The following is an 18,348-nucleotide window of genomic DNA, read 5'->3' on the forward strand; positions in this document are numbered from 1 at the left end:
GTTTCACAGTTCCATGAAACTCTGCTTGCTGAGATTGATCTGGTTGCAGGATATTTTGACAATCAGATATGGGGATTTAGGGAAAAAAAAAAAATCCTTGGAACAACTTTAAACCCAGACATTGTTTTACATCCCACAGCACCAAAAGGACATACAGCACTTATTTCTGCTGTCCTGCTTCCATGTAAAAATAGCCTTTGAAAGTTCTACCACTGGTTAGCTATGATTTGTGATGAACTCATCACAGTGAATACATCTTTATTCACCTAAATCCTGCTAACGTGCTGTATTTTTTAGTATCCTACTTGAGTGATGAATAAATCCTAATGCCAACTTCACTCATAAAATACAGAACACAAAATATAGCAGATTTGTTTAACTGGGTAGATCCTGGGTTTGTATTTCACTGGGCATCACATCATGTTTGATGAGTTATTGCCAGAAGCATTTATAAAAGTATTTCACAACCGTCAGAATGTTTTGGTTTGGTTTTTTTAACCTTTCAAAAGAATGCAACTAATATATAGTAGTCAGCTAAGGGATCTGCATTTTAATGTCTTTACATGCAAGCACATCATTGTATAGAATAAGCTATGCAGATATGCTGCTCACACCCAGGATATACAAACATATCCTACAAAATCTTTTAGGAAACCTGCTGTAGTAATTTGGTTTTCCACTTTATGAACAATTTTCAATTTCTGTGTTGCCAGATACTTGCAAATGTCTTTCCTATTAACAAGCACTGTATAACAATCTTTAAAGTCCTGTTCAAATCCCAAAGGACACCCATAGTCAGGGATCGAGCCACCATTATTTGGGTTGAGAGCTGAGTGAGGACCGTTGAGCACAGTGTCCCGCTCTTTCAGAATGAGAAATCCATTGCACAGCCGTGGCAGATATATAGAGAGGGTGTTTTTAATGATGTGAGGTCTGTCCATACGATGTGTGGTACCACACCTGGCTCAGCACTGAGGCAAGGCTGATGCTGTGAAGAACTTTGTTACAGGCAGCTCAGAATGAGGAGAAAGCTGTGGGGCTTTCTGCAAGCGGGCATGCTGATGAAGGCATGGTTTAGTGTGATATGGTTGTGTCTGGCTGTTTATATATGTTTCATGGCCCTCTTGAGTGACCTATTCATTTTCAAAATTATGTATGATTACTCTGATCCTTATTTTGGCTGGACTGAGCTTGTCTTACTCCCTGTCACTTATTGCTGTGCTTACACTGTTAATGCCACATCAGCTGCTTGCCTATTGAATCTACCAGCTTTGACAGTATTTTCACTGATTTTTGGATATATGCCCACTCAAGAGCTGCTTAGATTTTAATAGGGAGTACTCAGAGAAATCTTCTGATTCTAGGCCCTGATAAATTCTGTGCATCAGCTGCACTTATGGAGAAGGTATTGCCATACAAGGCTTTCAAAAATAGATTACTTTTTCTTATAAATTGCCCAGCTTCTTCAGAACTTATCGAAGGTGGGATTTGAAGAATTCAGACTTCCAAGGAGGATCTGGTAGCAACTTATTTTCCCTAAGAAATACTTTGAAAGCCGCTGCTATGCGGTACATCTGGTTTGTTGAAATAATGAAGAGATTGTTTGTATCTTTGTTGTTCATAAAAATGCATTAAAGGATCAGTCCTTGGCAGGTGTCCAGAGAGGAGGTAAACCCTACTGGAGGCAGGGAAGTGACCCCAAGTCTTGCTCCATTTTGTTCCATGGGGCTGGCACACAGATTTCTTTCCTGTGTCTTAATTTTTCTTTCGGGCTCGCTATTTTACAGCTGAGAACATCCCCAGCTTACTGTTAAGGTCAGACAGTGTAGGGTGGTAAAAAAGGGTCTTAGAAAATAAAATTGTCACTCTTACAATTTCTTTTCCAAACTTGGGCTTCTTCCAGGGCTGTCTCCAGTGTTCTTTGCTATTTCTTTCTTACACATAAGATTCACTGAGCCGAAGGTTAGCTGGGCAGAGAAGGCAGGCAGTGGTGGTGCTCTCTTCTGCTTACGCTGCCTGCAGCTGTGTCCCCAGGGAGGCCAAGGACTCGCGGAGGTACCGCTGGTGACAGGCGCTCGCGGTCGGGGATCTCAGGGCCAGCTGTGAGCAGATGTGCTAACGAGTACAGCCAAGGGTTGTCCCGCTGAACTTCAGGCACTTCACTAGGAGACTGTTACGCTTCTACCTCATCACTGCAAGAAGTCGGGCATCCTCAGAGGTGGGTTCTTTTCTTGCTCTGCTGAGCACATCAGAAATTTGTGATTAGTGTATTCCTAATTTAGGTGCCTCTGTCAAATGCCTAAGATAGCCTGTGCCTACATTTTTTAATGAAATTCCAGTGATTAGGCAAGTAAATTATTCTTTTTTTTTCTGGTGCAGGTGTAGATTTCTCTTTTTTGAAAACGCAGATGGATGTGATTTTAGTCCAGTCCATTTTCTAATCTGATATCACAGGAGAAAGTCATATTTGTATGTTTGACATTAAAATATCTTCCAATCAGTTAATGTAAAGCATCTGATGTTTTTCTGTATTTTAATGAGTCCTAATAACAGCATTGCAATCCCTTAATGCTGTTTCTCATGTTCTTGCTACAGTAGGTGTATGGCACACATTTCCTGGTTTAAAAAGCTCAAAACAAATTTCAGCAATTTAATCTCAGTGTTAGAAAAAGGATCGCAGCAGCTGCTGTGGTATTTTGTATTTAAACTAGTTTTTGTAAAGACTCGTGAGATGCTCCCTGGGAGCTAAATATTGACAAGCATGCTCTGGCAAGCAAGATCAAGCTTGGTGAGTTAACACTGCTCAAGTCCCTGCGTTGACACTGTAACCCAAGTCTGAAAACTATTATCCTACTCCATTTATTTTGGCTTTATAGGTGATACTGTCCACTTGCATTAGGAATTTCTACTGTATTTTTAATACTGTAACTGTGGATTGATATTTGATTTAGGACCACAGTACACGCAAGGTTGCTTGTACATCTGTGTTTGATGACATCTTCAGTAATGTATTGTGTATAGAATCACAAATGACAGCATAAAACCTTCATGACTTCAAACCTTCAAAATAGAAGTAAACATTGAGTGTACAACAATTTAAAGTTTAATCACATTTATCTTCTATGCTGTAGAGCACACCATGTCCTGAAACTGTGAGTCTGTGAAAGCTTTTGATCGAAAGTGCAGCTTGGACATGTATTTGTTGTGGGATATAATTGAGGAGATTAATTTTCATTTGTGTTCTGTAAGTAAAAAGAAAAATCCACATTTTTTTCTAATTGTAAGTGCACCATGTTTATAATGCTTATAGTTTACTTTTTGAATTTCTGAATAAAGGACTTAAGCCTATTTGGGCTTCTAGTAAATTTGGCATATACACTAAATTGATTACCAGATGCATTGTGCAATATACAGCATTGTACAGTCTTGGTGCACTTCACAGTATTTTCTTAGATTACCAGCATTTGTTTTGATTCCAAAAATGCACTTGTCTCAGCTCTCTAGTGCTTTGTGCTTAAATGCTGGCTTTTCAGTGCTGAACAGATGTGTTAGACTTTCACATGGAACATTTATGCTTTTGTGAGTCTTCCTCTTTGAGCTTTCCATGCACAGTACTATGTCGGTGATAGCTCATGCAAATGGGATCTCTTCATTTTCATATGTACACTGATGGCCTAAAATAACCTTCAGAATTCCTAATAATTCTGCATGATCAAGAACAACAAGGAAGCAATCCATTTTTTTCCCAAAGCAACCCATTTTTTCCCCGGAGTGAATCAGTGCTTTCAGATATGTTTAATTTTAGATTAGAGAAAAAGAGGAAGGAAGAAAGTAATTCTTTTACGGGTGACAGCAACAGTCACAACAGTCCTGTATGCGTCTGTGAGCAGCCAAACTCCCACTCTTGAGACTGTGGTTTGAATGGGCATAAAAATTCATCCCTGAAAATGCACAGAACGACGCGCCCAGGACATTAGTATGTAATTTACTTCTAAGAGGGGACTGCTTGAGTTGATTTATAAAGCATACTTCTGAAAAGGTATCCTTTAAATTATCAACAGTTTTAGAAAAAAAGGGCAATATGACATCCTGGTCCAAAGGCCAAGGGGTTTGTGAGCAGGAGGGCTGACTGCTGCCTCTTCTGCTCTGGTGGAATTGCTTTCTTCACACACAGATTTCCAGGCCTCTCCTTGCACCCTTTCTCTTCTGTGAGATAAAAATGCTATACCTTTGTAGAGCTTTTGGACATCCTGCCATAGAAAGCACTGATTAAGTGCCAGATATGGCTGGTATGTGTTTAGCAGCAGCAGTGTGTGTAATGATCGGTATTTTGAAATCAACGAACAGGTTGTGGGCCCCTGGCTTTCCACTAATTGGCCTTTACTTTGATCACTGAAGACCTGTGAATGCAGTTTAGGAGCTGTGTTGCTATCACTTTGCTTCAGTGGAAGCCGAGGGGATGAGTAAGTACATAAATTAAGTCCCTTACTCTCTGAGCTGCTCTCATTGGATAACAATTAAAATGATCTGACAGAGCAATGCACTAAATTCCCTTGCATCCTCTTATGTTGCTCTGAATATATCAAAGAAATTAGTATTTAGGCCTATTAATGCTGTTATTTTTTTAATTAATGCAGAAAGCAGAGTTATGATACAGGTGTATAATTTCATCTTGAAATGAACGTCAAGTTTTGTGACTGGTCACAAGCAGGACTGGTATAACCATGTTTTAGTTACCAACCCTTGATAATACATCTAGAGCTAGTAAAGGCCTCTGCAAATAACATTTGTGCTTCCTTTATACCACAAATAGTTTACACAGCACGGTCGTGCTATTATTTTTCTTTCCATTAAGGCATTAACTCTTCAGCTTGCTGTACACTCTCAGCTAAAGAAATGGCATGAAACTTCACATAGTTGTGAAGGTTATTAAAAAGAAAGAACAGAAGAAAAAACCTTTCTTTAAAATTGTCATCCATGCGCAGCCAAGGTCTCAGCAAAAGCCAAGGTATCAGCTCTCTGTTGGAGGGGGGGGGGCCTTTTCTTTTCTGGAAAGCTAGGTATTGTCATGTAAATTTCATTACAAAAATACCAAAGGGTAAAGGAAGTAAATATTTAGAAACTTGTGTACCTAGTTATAAGACCATAATTATGAGAAAGTGTTCTTGTGTAATGAGCACTGCGTGTCTGTCATACAGTGCTTTAATGTCTACAGTAGTTATTAGCCAAATATTTCCATTATTACCATTCTGTGAGCAACTGCCGTTCTTGAAACTGATTGATGTTTAGGAATAAAGCACTTTTATTACATGTTGCCAATTTCTGAGGACCAGTCTTATAACCTGCAGTGCCTTCAAAGGAGTGATGATACCTCCTCCTTCTGGAACTAATCACATCTGAGGAAAGTGAAAGGGTGAAAACGTTGTTTTTGGTTTTGTTTTTTTTTTTCTGGAAAACTAACTTTCATTGCATTGTACACTATTCTGCTGCAAAAATGATTATAGTGTTTTATCTGCCAAAGGTGACACTGGGGGAAGATAACTTTACAGGAAGAGAGATGTTTGAATATAGGCAGCTAGCACAGTGCAGTGCCTTGTCTCGAGGCAGTGAATTTATTTGTGGGTTGATGAAATTGTGGTCTCAATTTTTCATTGTCTGTGTGCAAAACAGTCTTCTGACAGGGTTTGCTGGTTGCAAAGTCTTCACTAACATTTCATTAGTTTAATTTGTGCTCTGTCCAGACCAGCACACAGATCTGCAATTTCAGGGAAGAAAAACTACAAGAAAAAGAGAAATGCCGGCCAAGTGTTTATCTTCTTAAGGCCACACTGTCTTTCTGGGGCCTAGGCGATCTCTAATCATGCTTTGAGAGTTTTTCAAAGGAGGAAAGCTGTAAGAAAACATTGCAGGCAAGTCAGTGGTAAATATCGCTCAGAAGGGACTTGTAGTTTGTGCATATTTTGTGCATTATTTAAATTCCCTCACCCTCATCCTGCCTCTGTCCCTTAGAGACTATCTATAAAGGCGTAGTGCCCTCTGGCTCCAGTGGGAACTACCAGAGAATGGGAGCTTCTTGTGCTTTCTTCCCAAAATAAGGTAGAGAAAGAAATTGATGCTAGCTTAACACTGGCATATAATGTGATGTCCGAGCTCAGCTGGTAGGAGCAAGTTCAGATGCTGGCACTAATCTAAATGCACCACTATGAAACTCCCAATGGCTGTATTTCTACTTTAGAGACCACCTGAAGTTGGAAAGCTTCTGCTCCAAAGATCCTTCAGTTTCTGTATTAAAATAAAAAGGCAAATCTTGAGAGCTGAAGAATCCTCCCAAGAAACTATTTTCAGCACGATAGAGTGGGGGCCCAGCTGTTCTCTCCTAACTCATAATTTGTTCACTAGATTATAACTGGTCCTGCAAAAATCACATACATCCCTTCCAGCCTTCAGTATGAACAGCTCTAGTTTTTGCTAGAATCTCTGTCTGCCCAGATCCCTTTGTGTCAAACTCCAAAATTACTGAGTGAAATTACCAAAAGCCACCATACTTTGCTGCTTTTCCCAACCCCACCCTGGTAGCAGCAGCTTGCTTTCCAAATATCTCAACAGACTCTGGTATGGCCCTTCTTCTTTCCAAATGATGATACAGCCTACCAGCTTACAGACACATGCAGATCCCCATGAACAGTCAAGGTAGGTAGTTTCCATTTATTGCTGGGAGAAAGAAAAGTGTCAAATAACTTCCTACTCATCCTATGGCAAGCAGATGAGTAGGCTGTGTGCTTCAACCACCCTTAGGTAGAGCTACCAGTTCTCCTGCTCTTGGTTGTGTGAGTCTTGAGAAACGGGAAGTGTTGAAATAAATGGCTATGATACACATAGTGTTGAAATAAACATTTATTTTAACACACTGTATGTGATGAGCCATTTATTTTAACACTTTTCACTTGAAGTGTTGAAATAACAGTTTTTATCAGGGGACGTGTCATCCGCTGTTTTATGTATTTGTGAATATGGAAATATATCTACTGACTGTGCGTGTGTATATATACTCACACAGATTATATGGATATGTAATAATAATATGGTATAAGTGTGTAGATACACACACTAGTCCACAGGAAAATACAGTGTTTTCTGCTAAAATTGAGTTTTTTGTTTCACAAAAGTTTTGTGTTCATGCCATCATATTTTTAATATATTTTATTTATCTGTAAATAGATCTAAATATATCTGTTCATAGCATTGTATATTACTAGGCAGTAGCAACTGGATGACCTAGATAAAATAGAGACATAGACAAAATAAAATAGATAAACCTCTAAAATAAGATAAGAATGGTCCTAAGTTATGTAAAGGAAGAAGAAAATACTTCATCTGAGCTTTCTAAGTATTTAGATCTGGGTTTTTTTAGTTTGCTGTACTTTCATAAGCTGTCCTTCCCTTTCTCTAATGGACTTCTTAGACAAGTGGTTGTTAAACAGTCCAGGGTATGCTTCAGGTTTTGTAAATAACCTGAAGAGTTGTTGTACTGAATTTTTCAGTAATGTTTTTATGTTTAAATACACTGCAGGAGCCTCAGTGCCCGACTCAGCAGCCAGTCGGCACTCTTCCAGTGTCTCCTTAGATGTACCAAATTGCCTTTGTATGGTTAGAATGACGCGTGTGCTGAAGTACAGGTACAGACACGTAGACACACATGCACCTCCTGCTTTCTGGCACCAAGGTCATGTTGACCGTGGTGGTGGTTGTTGTTAAGGAAGTTAAAACCAGCTCAAACAAAGGTAGCGCTGCCTCTGAGGCTGGCGGAGGCAAGGCTGCCTCTGAACAAATCTGTAAGCGTCTGGGTAAACAGCCACAGAGACTTCCACTAGACTTTGAATTGAACACATCTGTCTCCGCACCAAAATAAATGGGCAGTTAGCCCCAGTGTGCTAAAGTGAAGCACTCGCATGTTTTGGGGGGAAGGATTGCCCGGCAGAATTTGGCAGGAGCTCATTTGTCCCTCTGTGATGGCTGCAATGGTCTTGTTGGGTGACTGTGGCCAGTATTTCTGACATGGGCTGTCCCTTGGCTCTTATGCTGGTCTGGTTCACGTGTCTTTTTCTTTGTGTTATGTCGGGAAAATACCTCAGTTAGCAGCACTACTTTTATTCTTTTATCGTTACTGTTGTATCATTATTTGTTTTATTTTGTTAGCACTACAGCTCTCAGTAAAAGGCCAGTTTTGTCCCATCTCGGTGGAGGAGCAGGGTGGTGGGTGCGGGACCTCCACCAGCAGCACCTGCTGCTCAGCTCCCCGCACCGACCTGGGGACCTCGAGTCCGGGTTACGCTGGGGAGCAGCAGCGAAGCTCAGGGAAAAGCAAGGGCAGGGCAGCCACAGAGCATGCAGAGCAGGGGGTGAGACCATTGCCGGCTTCGAGTCAAACCAAAGTAGAAAGCATGAATGAAATTAAATAATGAACGTCTGATGAATTGCAACAGAAAATGCTTTGCTGAGTTTCATGCAGATCACCAGATGTATTGATTTTTAGTGGCTCTGTAGTTTTCAGCGAGAGAATGGCTTTGTTAGAAAATGTTTCACCAGCTCTTGCGACAATTGCAAAACAATTTGTATCTGTGCTCTTGATTTTTCCTACTGAACTTCAATATGAGTGAAAATTCCCTCAAGTCTTTCTGGATGAACAATATTTACAGATAAGAAAAATTTACTTTTTCCCCTCTCTCTTTCTCCAATTCTAACCCTTTTAATTGAGAGAAGTCTCTGATGACTGCTAAACATTTATTGAATAGGAACTCTGGTGATTTTGTGAACTTTCAGTTGAAAGAGCATAAATAATCATTAGAATCAATTCAAAAATGGTAAAAATAAATCCTAAAAAGAATACTGATTTTTTTTTTTTTTCTGTGCTTATGACAGTTCCACCATTTTTTTTTCTATTCATGTACAATTTTTTTTCAAAGGAAACATGAAGCAAAATTACTACTTCTTTTTTCCAGTCACAGGTTGGGCTCAAACTTGTAGGTATCCCTAATAGAATCAAATTAGAAGTAAACTCTGAAATAAGAAGGAAGGGGGAAATAGTTATCAGAGAAAATATTAACACACCGTTAATTTATCAAGCCATAAATGTCATAAATAGTCTCAATATGCTAACAAAAATGAGTAGAATGCAGTCAGTTGATACAGTTTCAAGAGCCAGCGATGGCAGCATGAGTTAGAAATTGTTTCGAATCTGCAGAATCGCTAACTTTTTTCTAAAGTCTTGGGGTAAAGTCGTGACTTCCTTGTAGTCAGCAGAACCTTTGCCATTTTTTTGGTAGTATTGGCGCATCACCCTTCAAAAATTATCGATAAAATGAAACATTAGGTAGCTATTCCTTTGAAGATGTACTCTAACTGTTGTAGAGACATCCCATAAAATGAATATTCCCTCCAATACTCCATTTGGTAAATGAATAATTAAAAGCTTTGGTCGGAAATAGCCAGAGCCTGACTAAATCATACATTATTAGTAGTGATTTTGGCAAATGGCTATTAACATGTGAGTAGTAATGGACTGCAGGACTGACCAAGCTGTGAAATAGAGAGGGAGCAGTGAAGAGTCTTCTCTGGATCCTGAGCTGAGTGACAAGTGTTGGACTGTGCATCATTATAGCCGTGCCAAGGTCCATCTTGAACTTGCTCTTTGGGTACTTCCTATACTTTTTAGTGCACTGAATATTGTGCATCCCATTTGGGCAACTCATAACCACTGTGGATATTCTTTCTCTCTAAACACGTCCGTTCATTGGGTTTTCTTCTGCATATAAATGCATTCTCTGGCCATTTTGAAGGATGTGCCTGCTACACTGTTTCATTAAACTGCTGCGTTATCGGGTAATTGTTTAAACATAATGCCACAGCACTATCAAAAGGAAAGGTGAACTAATGGCATTTGCAAATGTCAGGGATTGTCTTAACACTTTTATTATAGTTTATAAAAAGTAGGTTCAGGGCATTTCATGGCAATTATTTCCACAGAAATTGGTTATTTAAATAAATTGCTAATTATCTGCATATGACAGTACTGAAAACCCTGCTAATGAGTTATTTGATAAGTGAAGCTTATGGTGGCCACCTACAGGTGGGAGAGAGAAAGAACATATAGAATAATTGCAATCGGAAGGAAGGCAGTGCAAATGAGTTGTGTATAACCTACACATTTATTTCCCTAGACCGTTTGCAGATGCAGATTTTATATATATATATATATATAAAAAGTACTTTGATCACCAGTACTAGGCAGCATACACGTTATCCAGAAAATGTCTTAACAAAGAATTATGTTTTCTGGTTTTGGTTTGGTTTGTTTTTTTTTTTTTTTCCCTAATCCCCAAACTTTCTTATTTTGTTCCTTCCTGCAGCATTGGATTGATCATCTGCAATGACTGAACTTTCCTGGACCAATTCCCTTATGTAATGCTTTTTCACCCAAGTCTGGTATTTGCTGTCATTGGCTTATTTTGTCATTAGCTTTATTAATTTTAACAGATTCAGGGTCAGTATTATCAGTCTGAATTGATTCATCTCAGTTCTGTTAGCTGTTTTTTAATCAACCTGGATCGTCTTTACCTAAAGACCCATTTAGAGCTGCTACAAATATGTGTTAAAGACTTTAAACTACAACATTGGTGCAATATATTGCAAGTGAGTATGCAGCCCAGTATTTAAGGCTTCTGAGACTGTTGTGGTGTTGTTGTTGTTTGGGTTTTTTCCCCCCCATTGGTGGATTACTGGGATCAAGAAGATCCGAGTTGTTTCTGCTAGGAACTTCCGAAGCTACAGGGTTGCTTGAAGCTTAGTGCCAGGCTTCTCCTTGAAGAAGGCATTAAGTTTGGCTCTCAAGCCTCAATCTAGTGCACATTTTTGGTGCTTGACAGGATCGAGTCCTATGGGGAGTCTAAGGACTTACGAGGTCTTAATAAAACCTGTGTCTTATGGCATTGGTAAAGGGCTTTTTACTTTCAAAGGAAAAACAAACAATCAAAAAATAAGTAGGTATAATACCTCATCAGTTTGTCATCAGTCTGCTGTCCTCAGAGGAAAAGGCAGCTCTGCCTACCTGCACCGATCAGGGAGAGGCATTTGATCGACACATGTTCTGCTTCTCCGTTGTGTTTTGCCTATTGGATTTCCTTGACTTCAGCCTCTCATAGTCTCAAAAATTTCTGACTTTTTATTAGAAAGGAAAGGAAAAAAAAAGAAAACCAAATCTCTTTCAGGCAAGAAAAAAGGTCGGTGACTTTTACATCATATATTTATTTCATTGTTTAGATCTTTATATAATAGCAAGTATATGTTTCATAATTAATAAGAGACTTGAAAGAGTAGTTTTCAACATAGAGTAGCATGTCATCTCCACTAGCTATTTTTCTCTCTGTCTTTCATTTCCAAATCTCACTCCCTTGCTTGAGGTCTGGATAAATGGACTTTGTTTATTAAATCTCATTATTTTACAGCAAGGTAAATGATAGCCACATCTAGCATCTGGTAGCTGCTGTAATGCTATCAAGAGAGTACCATATCAGCAGTTTTCCCAGCTATGGGTGCATAACTAGTGGAATTACAGGTCCCAACATGTCAAAGTATGTGGTAGGTGCTTAATTTTTAGCATGTGAACTGTCTTTCAAATATGTGCTGGATTTGGACCTCAGCTTCTTAAATACCAGTGGATTTATCAGAGAACATTCTGCAAATTCCCACTACTACTTATAGCTCTTTTAAAATTTTGCATTAAATCTCCTTTATTTCAACCTTTTAAAAACTCCTGCACAAATCTCTGTAATGGGATTTATTACCTTCCTGTGGTACTCATATGGAAATGGAAGAAAACAGACGCTCTAGATCACATTCAATGTTAGTTTGCTTTGGTTTTTGATTTTTATTTGCATTTTTTTTTAATAGCTTGGCTTCTCTATTATTTGTGTTCTTTCTTTTTTTGGCTTTAATCTGGAAGGTTGTTTCTCTATTTCATTAGACAGTAGGATCTCTATTACAAGTAAATCACGTTGTATTCCAGACCAGCAGCTTTTATTACAGAAGGGGAAGCATCTGAACTGTTGATCGAGAAATGCACAGGAGAATGGCTGCACCTTCTGATGTGCTTGTTCCATATTCTGTAGACTAAAGAAAAAAATGCTGTGATGAATAATGACACCTCAGTCAACCCTCTGATTGTCATTAGAGCCATTTATTTACTCTCATCAGAAGCACTCCTGAAATGTTTTTAAATTCATTTAGGTGAATTATAGATGAATGGAATGCTTTTGCGATCGTACCAATTTATCTCTAATTTACTAATCACCAAATGTAAGTAATAACTCATATTATGAATATCAAGTGCAGCTAGTAGTAAAAAGTACCTGTGTTCCATAATAAATTCTAAGTCTCGTTGCCATCTCTGCTAGGCTTCATCAAATCACATGCTTGATTTCTTTGGTCTGAATGAAGGCCTTTCTGATTACCTATTGTGCTGAAACCTTAAATAAACTGTCATTTGCTCCTTTTCCTGTACTGACCATTGTACAGAGACAGTCATCTAAGTGAGAAGGTGGCTAATTTAATCAGACTGAAGAAAGGAACAATTCTATTTTGAAAATATTTTCTTGTGGAACTCTTTGCTACAAGGTCAAGGGCCTATAAGGCTTAAAATTGATTGAATGCATACTCTTAGAGTTACATTGGGGTTAAAAGAATATAAACCTATATGCCTCAAGGCAGATGTCGGGTTTTAACTGATGCAGATTGGGAAGAAATTTCCCTCTAGCCACATGATTTCAGAGTTACCAGCATCTGTATTCCTTCACCTTTCTGAAAAATAACTACCTCGTCACAGTGAGATTCTGGAGCAGCTGTGTCAGTGCCTGCAAGCAATATAGCAAGTCTGATGCTTACCTGTAGACTCAATTTCAAACACTGAATATTTGAAGAATTTCATGAACTAGTGTTTTTCAATGAGATTGTTTTCAATGGTTTTGGCTGTGTAGTGTATGTCTTGGTGTGTATGCCCTTCAAAAGGCTTTATAAATAAATCTGTGAAAGCAAACAGCATGGTTCCATTTTTTTTTTTCATCTCAAGTCTTTCTCTAAGACTGGACCATCAGTTCTGTTGTAATATTTGCTCTTTGGACACTAGCAGTCATACTCTTTCACAATCGATCTAGCTCAAATGATGGCAAAGAGTGTCCTGTGGAAAGTTCCTACTCAGCTCCACCTCTCTGCTGTGATCTTTTCTGGTGTGATCTTAGATTCTTTTAGGCAGTTTTGGTGAGATTTCACATTTTTATGTACCAGGCTCTAGTTTTCACCAAAACACATATCTTGGGTTAGGCCGTCCATTTCTGCAAATTAAATTTTATATGCTGAAAATATTATATCTCTAAACTAGCAAGAAGTATCTGTATAAAGCCTGTTAGCAGCCCTGATCCCTAATGTGGGTGTGGAAGAACATCCCATGTGTCTTGATGGCAGGTGGAAGATTCTGATCAGATGGTGAGTCTTCTGGTTTTTGCTCAGGTGCAGAGATCAGCTATTAAAGAAGGAGGACGTGTTGTACTGAGTATATAATGAGAAAGTTTCTGTCCTGAGGCAGCAGAAGTTGTCATTGCCCAAGAAGATAATTTCGTGCTGAATACAGAGCAGGTGTCAATAGAGACGCTTAGCTGAGCTTTTGGGTGTGAATGTGTTTAATGCTGATGGGCCAGGGTCTCCTGTGAATTCAGATTTGTCTGTCAAGGTTGCAGTGATGGACAGTAGTATGTTGCAAAGGGCAATGTGAGCTGAAGACAGAGTGTTTTTAGTGGTTAAGACAAAACAAATTTCAGTTTTCTGTAATGGAAAATTACTTTGAAAATGGAGCACCTTGAAAAAGTGACAGTGCAGTTGTCCTATTTTAAGCAAAACGTGATGGGTTTTGCAACCTGACCTCATCTGGGATCATTCTCCTCATTGACCATTCCAGCTAGACTGCAGAGGTCTTAGCTGATGCACAAGCAAGGCAGAGGCTCTTTGTAGAGATCAGAATCCTGAGCCGACAGTAGGTCCTTCGTGGAGACCAGTAAAGCTCTGCCTGGGAGGAAGCACTGATGAGGACACTGGAGGGAAGGTAGATTTTGGGCTCTGTGAGACAGGGTTGCTTGAAAAAGGCAAATTATCCTTTACTAAAGACTTCCTTAAATTAAAAATCCAGCCAGCAGACTGCAGTACTTCTGTCTCAGAAAGGGTAGAGAATGAATAGCAAGACAGCTTTATTGGGCTGAAGAATAAATTTTGTCTGAAGATGAGATTGATAGTCAGACATCTAAGCAGGGGTATGGTGATGCAGCAGCTACTGTTTCTGCATGGTCTCTTTTCCCACACCTCCTAATTTTAGTTTCTTCTTCCTATTGCTTTGTTCATTGCATTGCTTTTATTTCTTTCTTCTCTTTCAGTTATTTGCTCTTGCAGAAAGTCCAAGCTTTAAAGGTTATTAAAACACCCATGGAGGCTGTTCAGAAGTATTTCATGTCATGATGTTTCCCCAAGTTTCCAAACGCAGTATGAAAAAAAAAAAAAAGAAAGAAAAAAAAGTACTAGCACTTCCTTGTATAGGCTGACAGCCAGCCATTTCTTCTGGGAGCGATGTATCCCTCCCTTATACTACTATATTGTTGCCCAATCACAAAATAAAATTATCCTAAAGGCTCTCTAAATTAAGTAAAAAAACCTAAGAATGTGGGAGTTATCTAGAGAACTCCCAACCAAACTAAAAAATAAATAACTGAAAGTGTCAGCTGTCTATGCTATCCATCATTTAATGAGCAGCATCTGTATGCGTATTTTAAATATTTGCATACCATCAATAGGATGTAGCCAAAGCAGATGCATTGCAGACAGAGTGTATTGAGATTTTAGTCATGATTCCTCTAAATTGTAGCTGGGAGTTATCTGACTCAACCTCTATATACCATTTGAAAATTCAAGCTACAGTCTTGGAGATACAACCGCGGATGAACATACTTTATTCTTTTGAGCTTCTGACTATGGGGTTAATAGTGAAAAGGTGCTTACTTAAAGGATTATCTGAATCTACAAACATCCAAAGGTGAAACATATTAAATAATATATGAAATGTCAAGTGCAGTGAAATGGTGGTTTTAAGCAATTTTTAGTCAGACATAAGTAAATTAGATGTTCACTCCCACTTGGATAATATCTGTGTTCAAAAAATCAACCTGATTCTTTATGTAGAAACATACATCTCTTTGTTTACAGTGTACTATATGGTAAAGTATTGCTTTCTGTCTCAGACATGGTTAGTCTTTGTTTTGAGCATCAGCTAAAATGTTCAAGCCAGTTTTGCAATGTTTATCCAAATGTTTCTGCAATTTTATTTATTTCAGCCAAAGTCATGATACTTTACAATTATTGATACCACTTGAAACCTGCTTGGTGTGTTGGTAGCCTCTGTATCTCAGAATTAGGTGTTAGTTCCTGATGTTCCTACCATGAGAAACGTGCAAATTACATCAGGATGTGTTCTGACATTGCTTGCAAAATGTTCTGGTTTTCTGCAGGAAATGCTATTAGGCCCATCGCCCTCCGCGCAGTGTCTGCCATAGCCCGTGCTCTCCCAGGATTTCCCATCTTAGCAACTGGAGGCATCGATTCTGCTGAAAGTGGGCTCCAGTTTCTGCACAGTGGGGCTTCAGTTTTACAGGTACCTTTTCTTTCTTTAAAACATTAAAGTTAAAATAACTGTAATTAAAACCATAACGTATCTTCCTTCCAAACACTAGAATAGTGGGGGGTTTATACCACTGAAAGGAATTTTCATGTTTTTAGTTGCGTGTTTCTTGCTAAGAGACAATCATTTCAGATGAAGGAGGAGGAGAAGTTGCCAAAGATGACTTTTGGTGTCACAATACCAATCTGGGAAAAGGCTAGCCATGAATATGTTATGACCTTTCATCTCTAATCTATGGGATTTAAACTTTCAACATCTCTCCTTTGTCATACCACCAAGGTTAACAGAGGGTTAAGACTGACCTGTCTGATTTTCCTTTCCTCTTATTTTTGTCTTCTGCAAAGAGCCTTTTGAAGACGAGAGAGATTTCAAAGAGGACCACTTTGGTCTCACTGGGAGCCAGTTTAAAGTAACTCTTGTTTATCCAGGCATCTGCATCCCTCAGGATGTTTATCAGGACAGGAGGTGCAGAGTTGCACCTCCTGCATATGGTGCTGGCTTTGTGGCCTATTGCATCGGAGGGAGGTGTCACATCACATGCAGTAGCTGAGGCTGTTTACGTTGCCTGATGGGTTCTTCTGAGGTCCTGGCCAGACTGGCATGGTTAGTTAGTCCCTCATGGAGGGAAGCCTTGGAGATCTTTTTTTTGTGGGCACCAGAAATTGGCTGGAAATCAGCCCCTTTGCTGCTCATGTCAGGGCACCATTGCAGCATGTGTGTTAGAATGGCTGATAAGGAGCCGTGTGGGTATGTTATAGTATTCCTTTGTATATTGTTACATTCTGGTAGATACTCACCCCATTTACCTCTAGTTTCCATTGTAGACAATAGCAGCTGTGGATATCGGCTTCATGTCACTCTGCGGGATGACTGGGGTGGTTTCATTCCCACAATTCACTTTGACATTAAAATCAGATTCAGCGTGTCCATCCTTTCTGCACAGCTATGGTGACTGCTGAAATTGGTCATTTGTTTGCTGTGTTTCAGAAAAAAAAATAGGCCAATCTAGTGGTTTGGTTTTGTTGGGGTTCTTAATGCACATCAAAGTTAGTATCTCTGGGAGATGAAGTAGAAGGCTATTGCTTTTTTTAAAACTTACTGCGTTCTTTGCATTTATTAATACCATTTCCTATTGTTTTAAGTAGTTTGTATTAGAATGCTTCGAACTCTACCTATGAACAGACAAAAGATCCACCTTTCTTATACAAGGGTTTGAGAGCTTCTTCTATATAAATAGTAAGTAATGGTACAAAATACAGATCATTTGCCTAAAAACCAGTAACGTTAGCAAGGGAATGTTTTTAGTACTATAGATGCATTTCATTTGTTGTTGTAATAGAGCTGCAGTTTTGATGGCTTTGTCTTTGACAATGTTACGTGACTTGAACTACACAGTGGAATTTTTTTCTGTCCTATGTCTGCTGCATCTGTTTATGGATGACTGAAAATGAAGGTTTTTTTATGTTATTTATGCACTTTTCCTCTATATAGAATGTGTAGCTGTTTATTTCTCTTCTTTTGTGTTGGTTTACCCCAACGGTAATGGGAAATTCTGAAACATAATTTAATGCAGACATCCCAGTCAATGCTTAAGAGAAAAGAATATTGGATTTACAAAACATTAATTATTGTTTTCCCTTTAGTAATAATCAAATTTTCTTGAAGTGGCTTCCAGAAATGACTCAGATCTACACTGGTCTTCTGCCCTTTATAGAAGGATTTCTCTTTCCAACACATTTTTCCTGGAGATGGTGAAAAAAAACCCTCTTTTCTTGTCCTCACCCTTCACCAGTTTAACTTAATTTAAATCTTTAGAACTGATTTTAAACTTCTCTGGATCAAACCTATCCTCAGTTTGAGTGGCTTATTTCTGTTTCACTAAAGTAGGGAAGTCATTTAAACTAATCTGAGATAAATGGATTCTAAAGCTGCTGTGTAGGTAAGGTCTAAACTAGTTCAGTTACACTTTTTTAAAAATAAGCCTTTAAGAAACTTCCTGTAAGATTGTGAATACAGGCCATATGTTTTTTCCTCATCTTGGGAAAGGCAAATGGAAGAGAGAGGGAAACGAGTTATCTCTATAGACAGTCTTACAAGAAATACACTTGACCAGGACTAGAGTGAAACTTTTAATTGCTGCTCATGCAAGATACATTGTGATAGACAGAAGAAGACAGCCTCATCTGCATAGGTCATCTTTGTAACCTAATTAGGATTATGAGAATCACTGCTGTTCTTCTCCTTCTTAACAATGTCATACAAATAGCCGACTAATATACTTTTCGCTGAATCCCAGTCTCTCTCTCACATGTCCTTGGTACCAAATGCCCATGTTGGTCCTTCTTCAAGAGCCAAAATCTCTGTTGCCTATTTTAACAGCTTTGGTGGCTCAGTTCTGCTTTCTCAGTACTAAAATACTGAGCAAGTACAGAATTTTGAGATAGGATCAAATAAAGTGATCTACTGAATGATTCAGTATATAAGATTCACTATGCAGCAAGTCCTCAAGTTAAGTAGGTGGAAGCTGGGGTGTACTGGGAGAATTATATATGCATCCCCTAGCCTTATCGTAAGTACCTGCT

At 38.8% G+C, this 18,348-nt stretch overlaps 1 protein-coding gene across 1 annotated transcript in view; it reads left to right on the forward strand.

Annotated features, from left to right (window-relative positions):
* DPYD (dihydropyrimidine dehydrogenase) overlaps positions 1–18,348 on the forward strand; it is a 348,521-nt gene that overhangs the window by 264,768 nt on the left and 65,405 nt on the right. The window contains exon 19 of the mRNA XM_065656297.1: positions 15,597–15,739. Coding sequence (XP_065512369.1) covers positions 15,597–15,739 — 143 coding nt within the window. The remainder of the gene's footprint in view (positions 1–15,596; positions 15,740–18,348) is intronic.

Source organism: Caloenas nicobarica, chromosome Z, assembly GCF_036013445.1.
Source record: "Caloenas nicobarica isolate bCalNic1 chromosome Z, bCalNic1.hap1, whole genome shotgun sequence".
NCBI classification, from domain to species: Eukaryota; Metazoa; Chordata; class Aves; order Columbiformes; family Columbidae; genus Caloenas; species Caloenas nicobarica.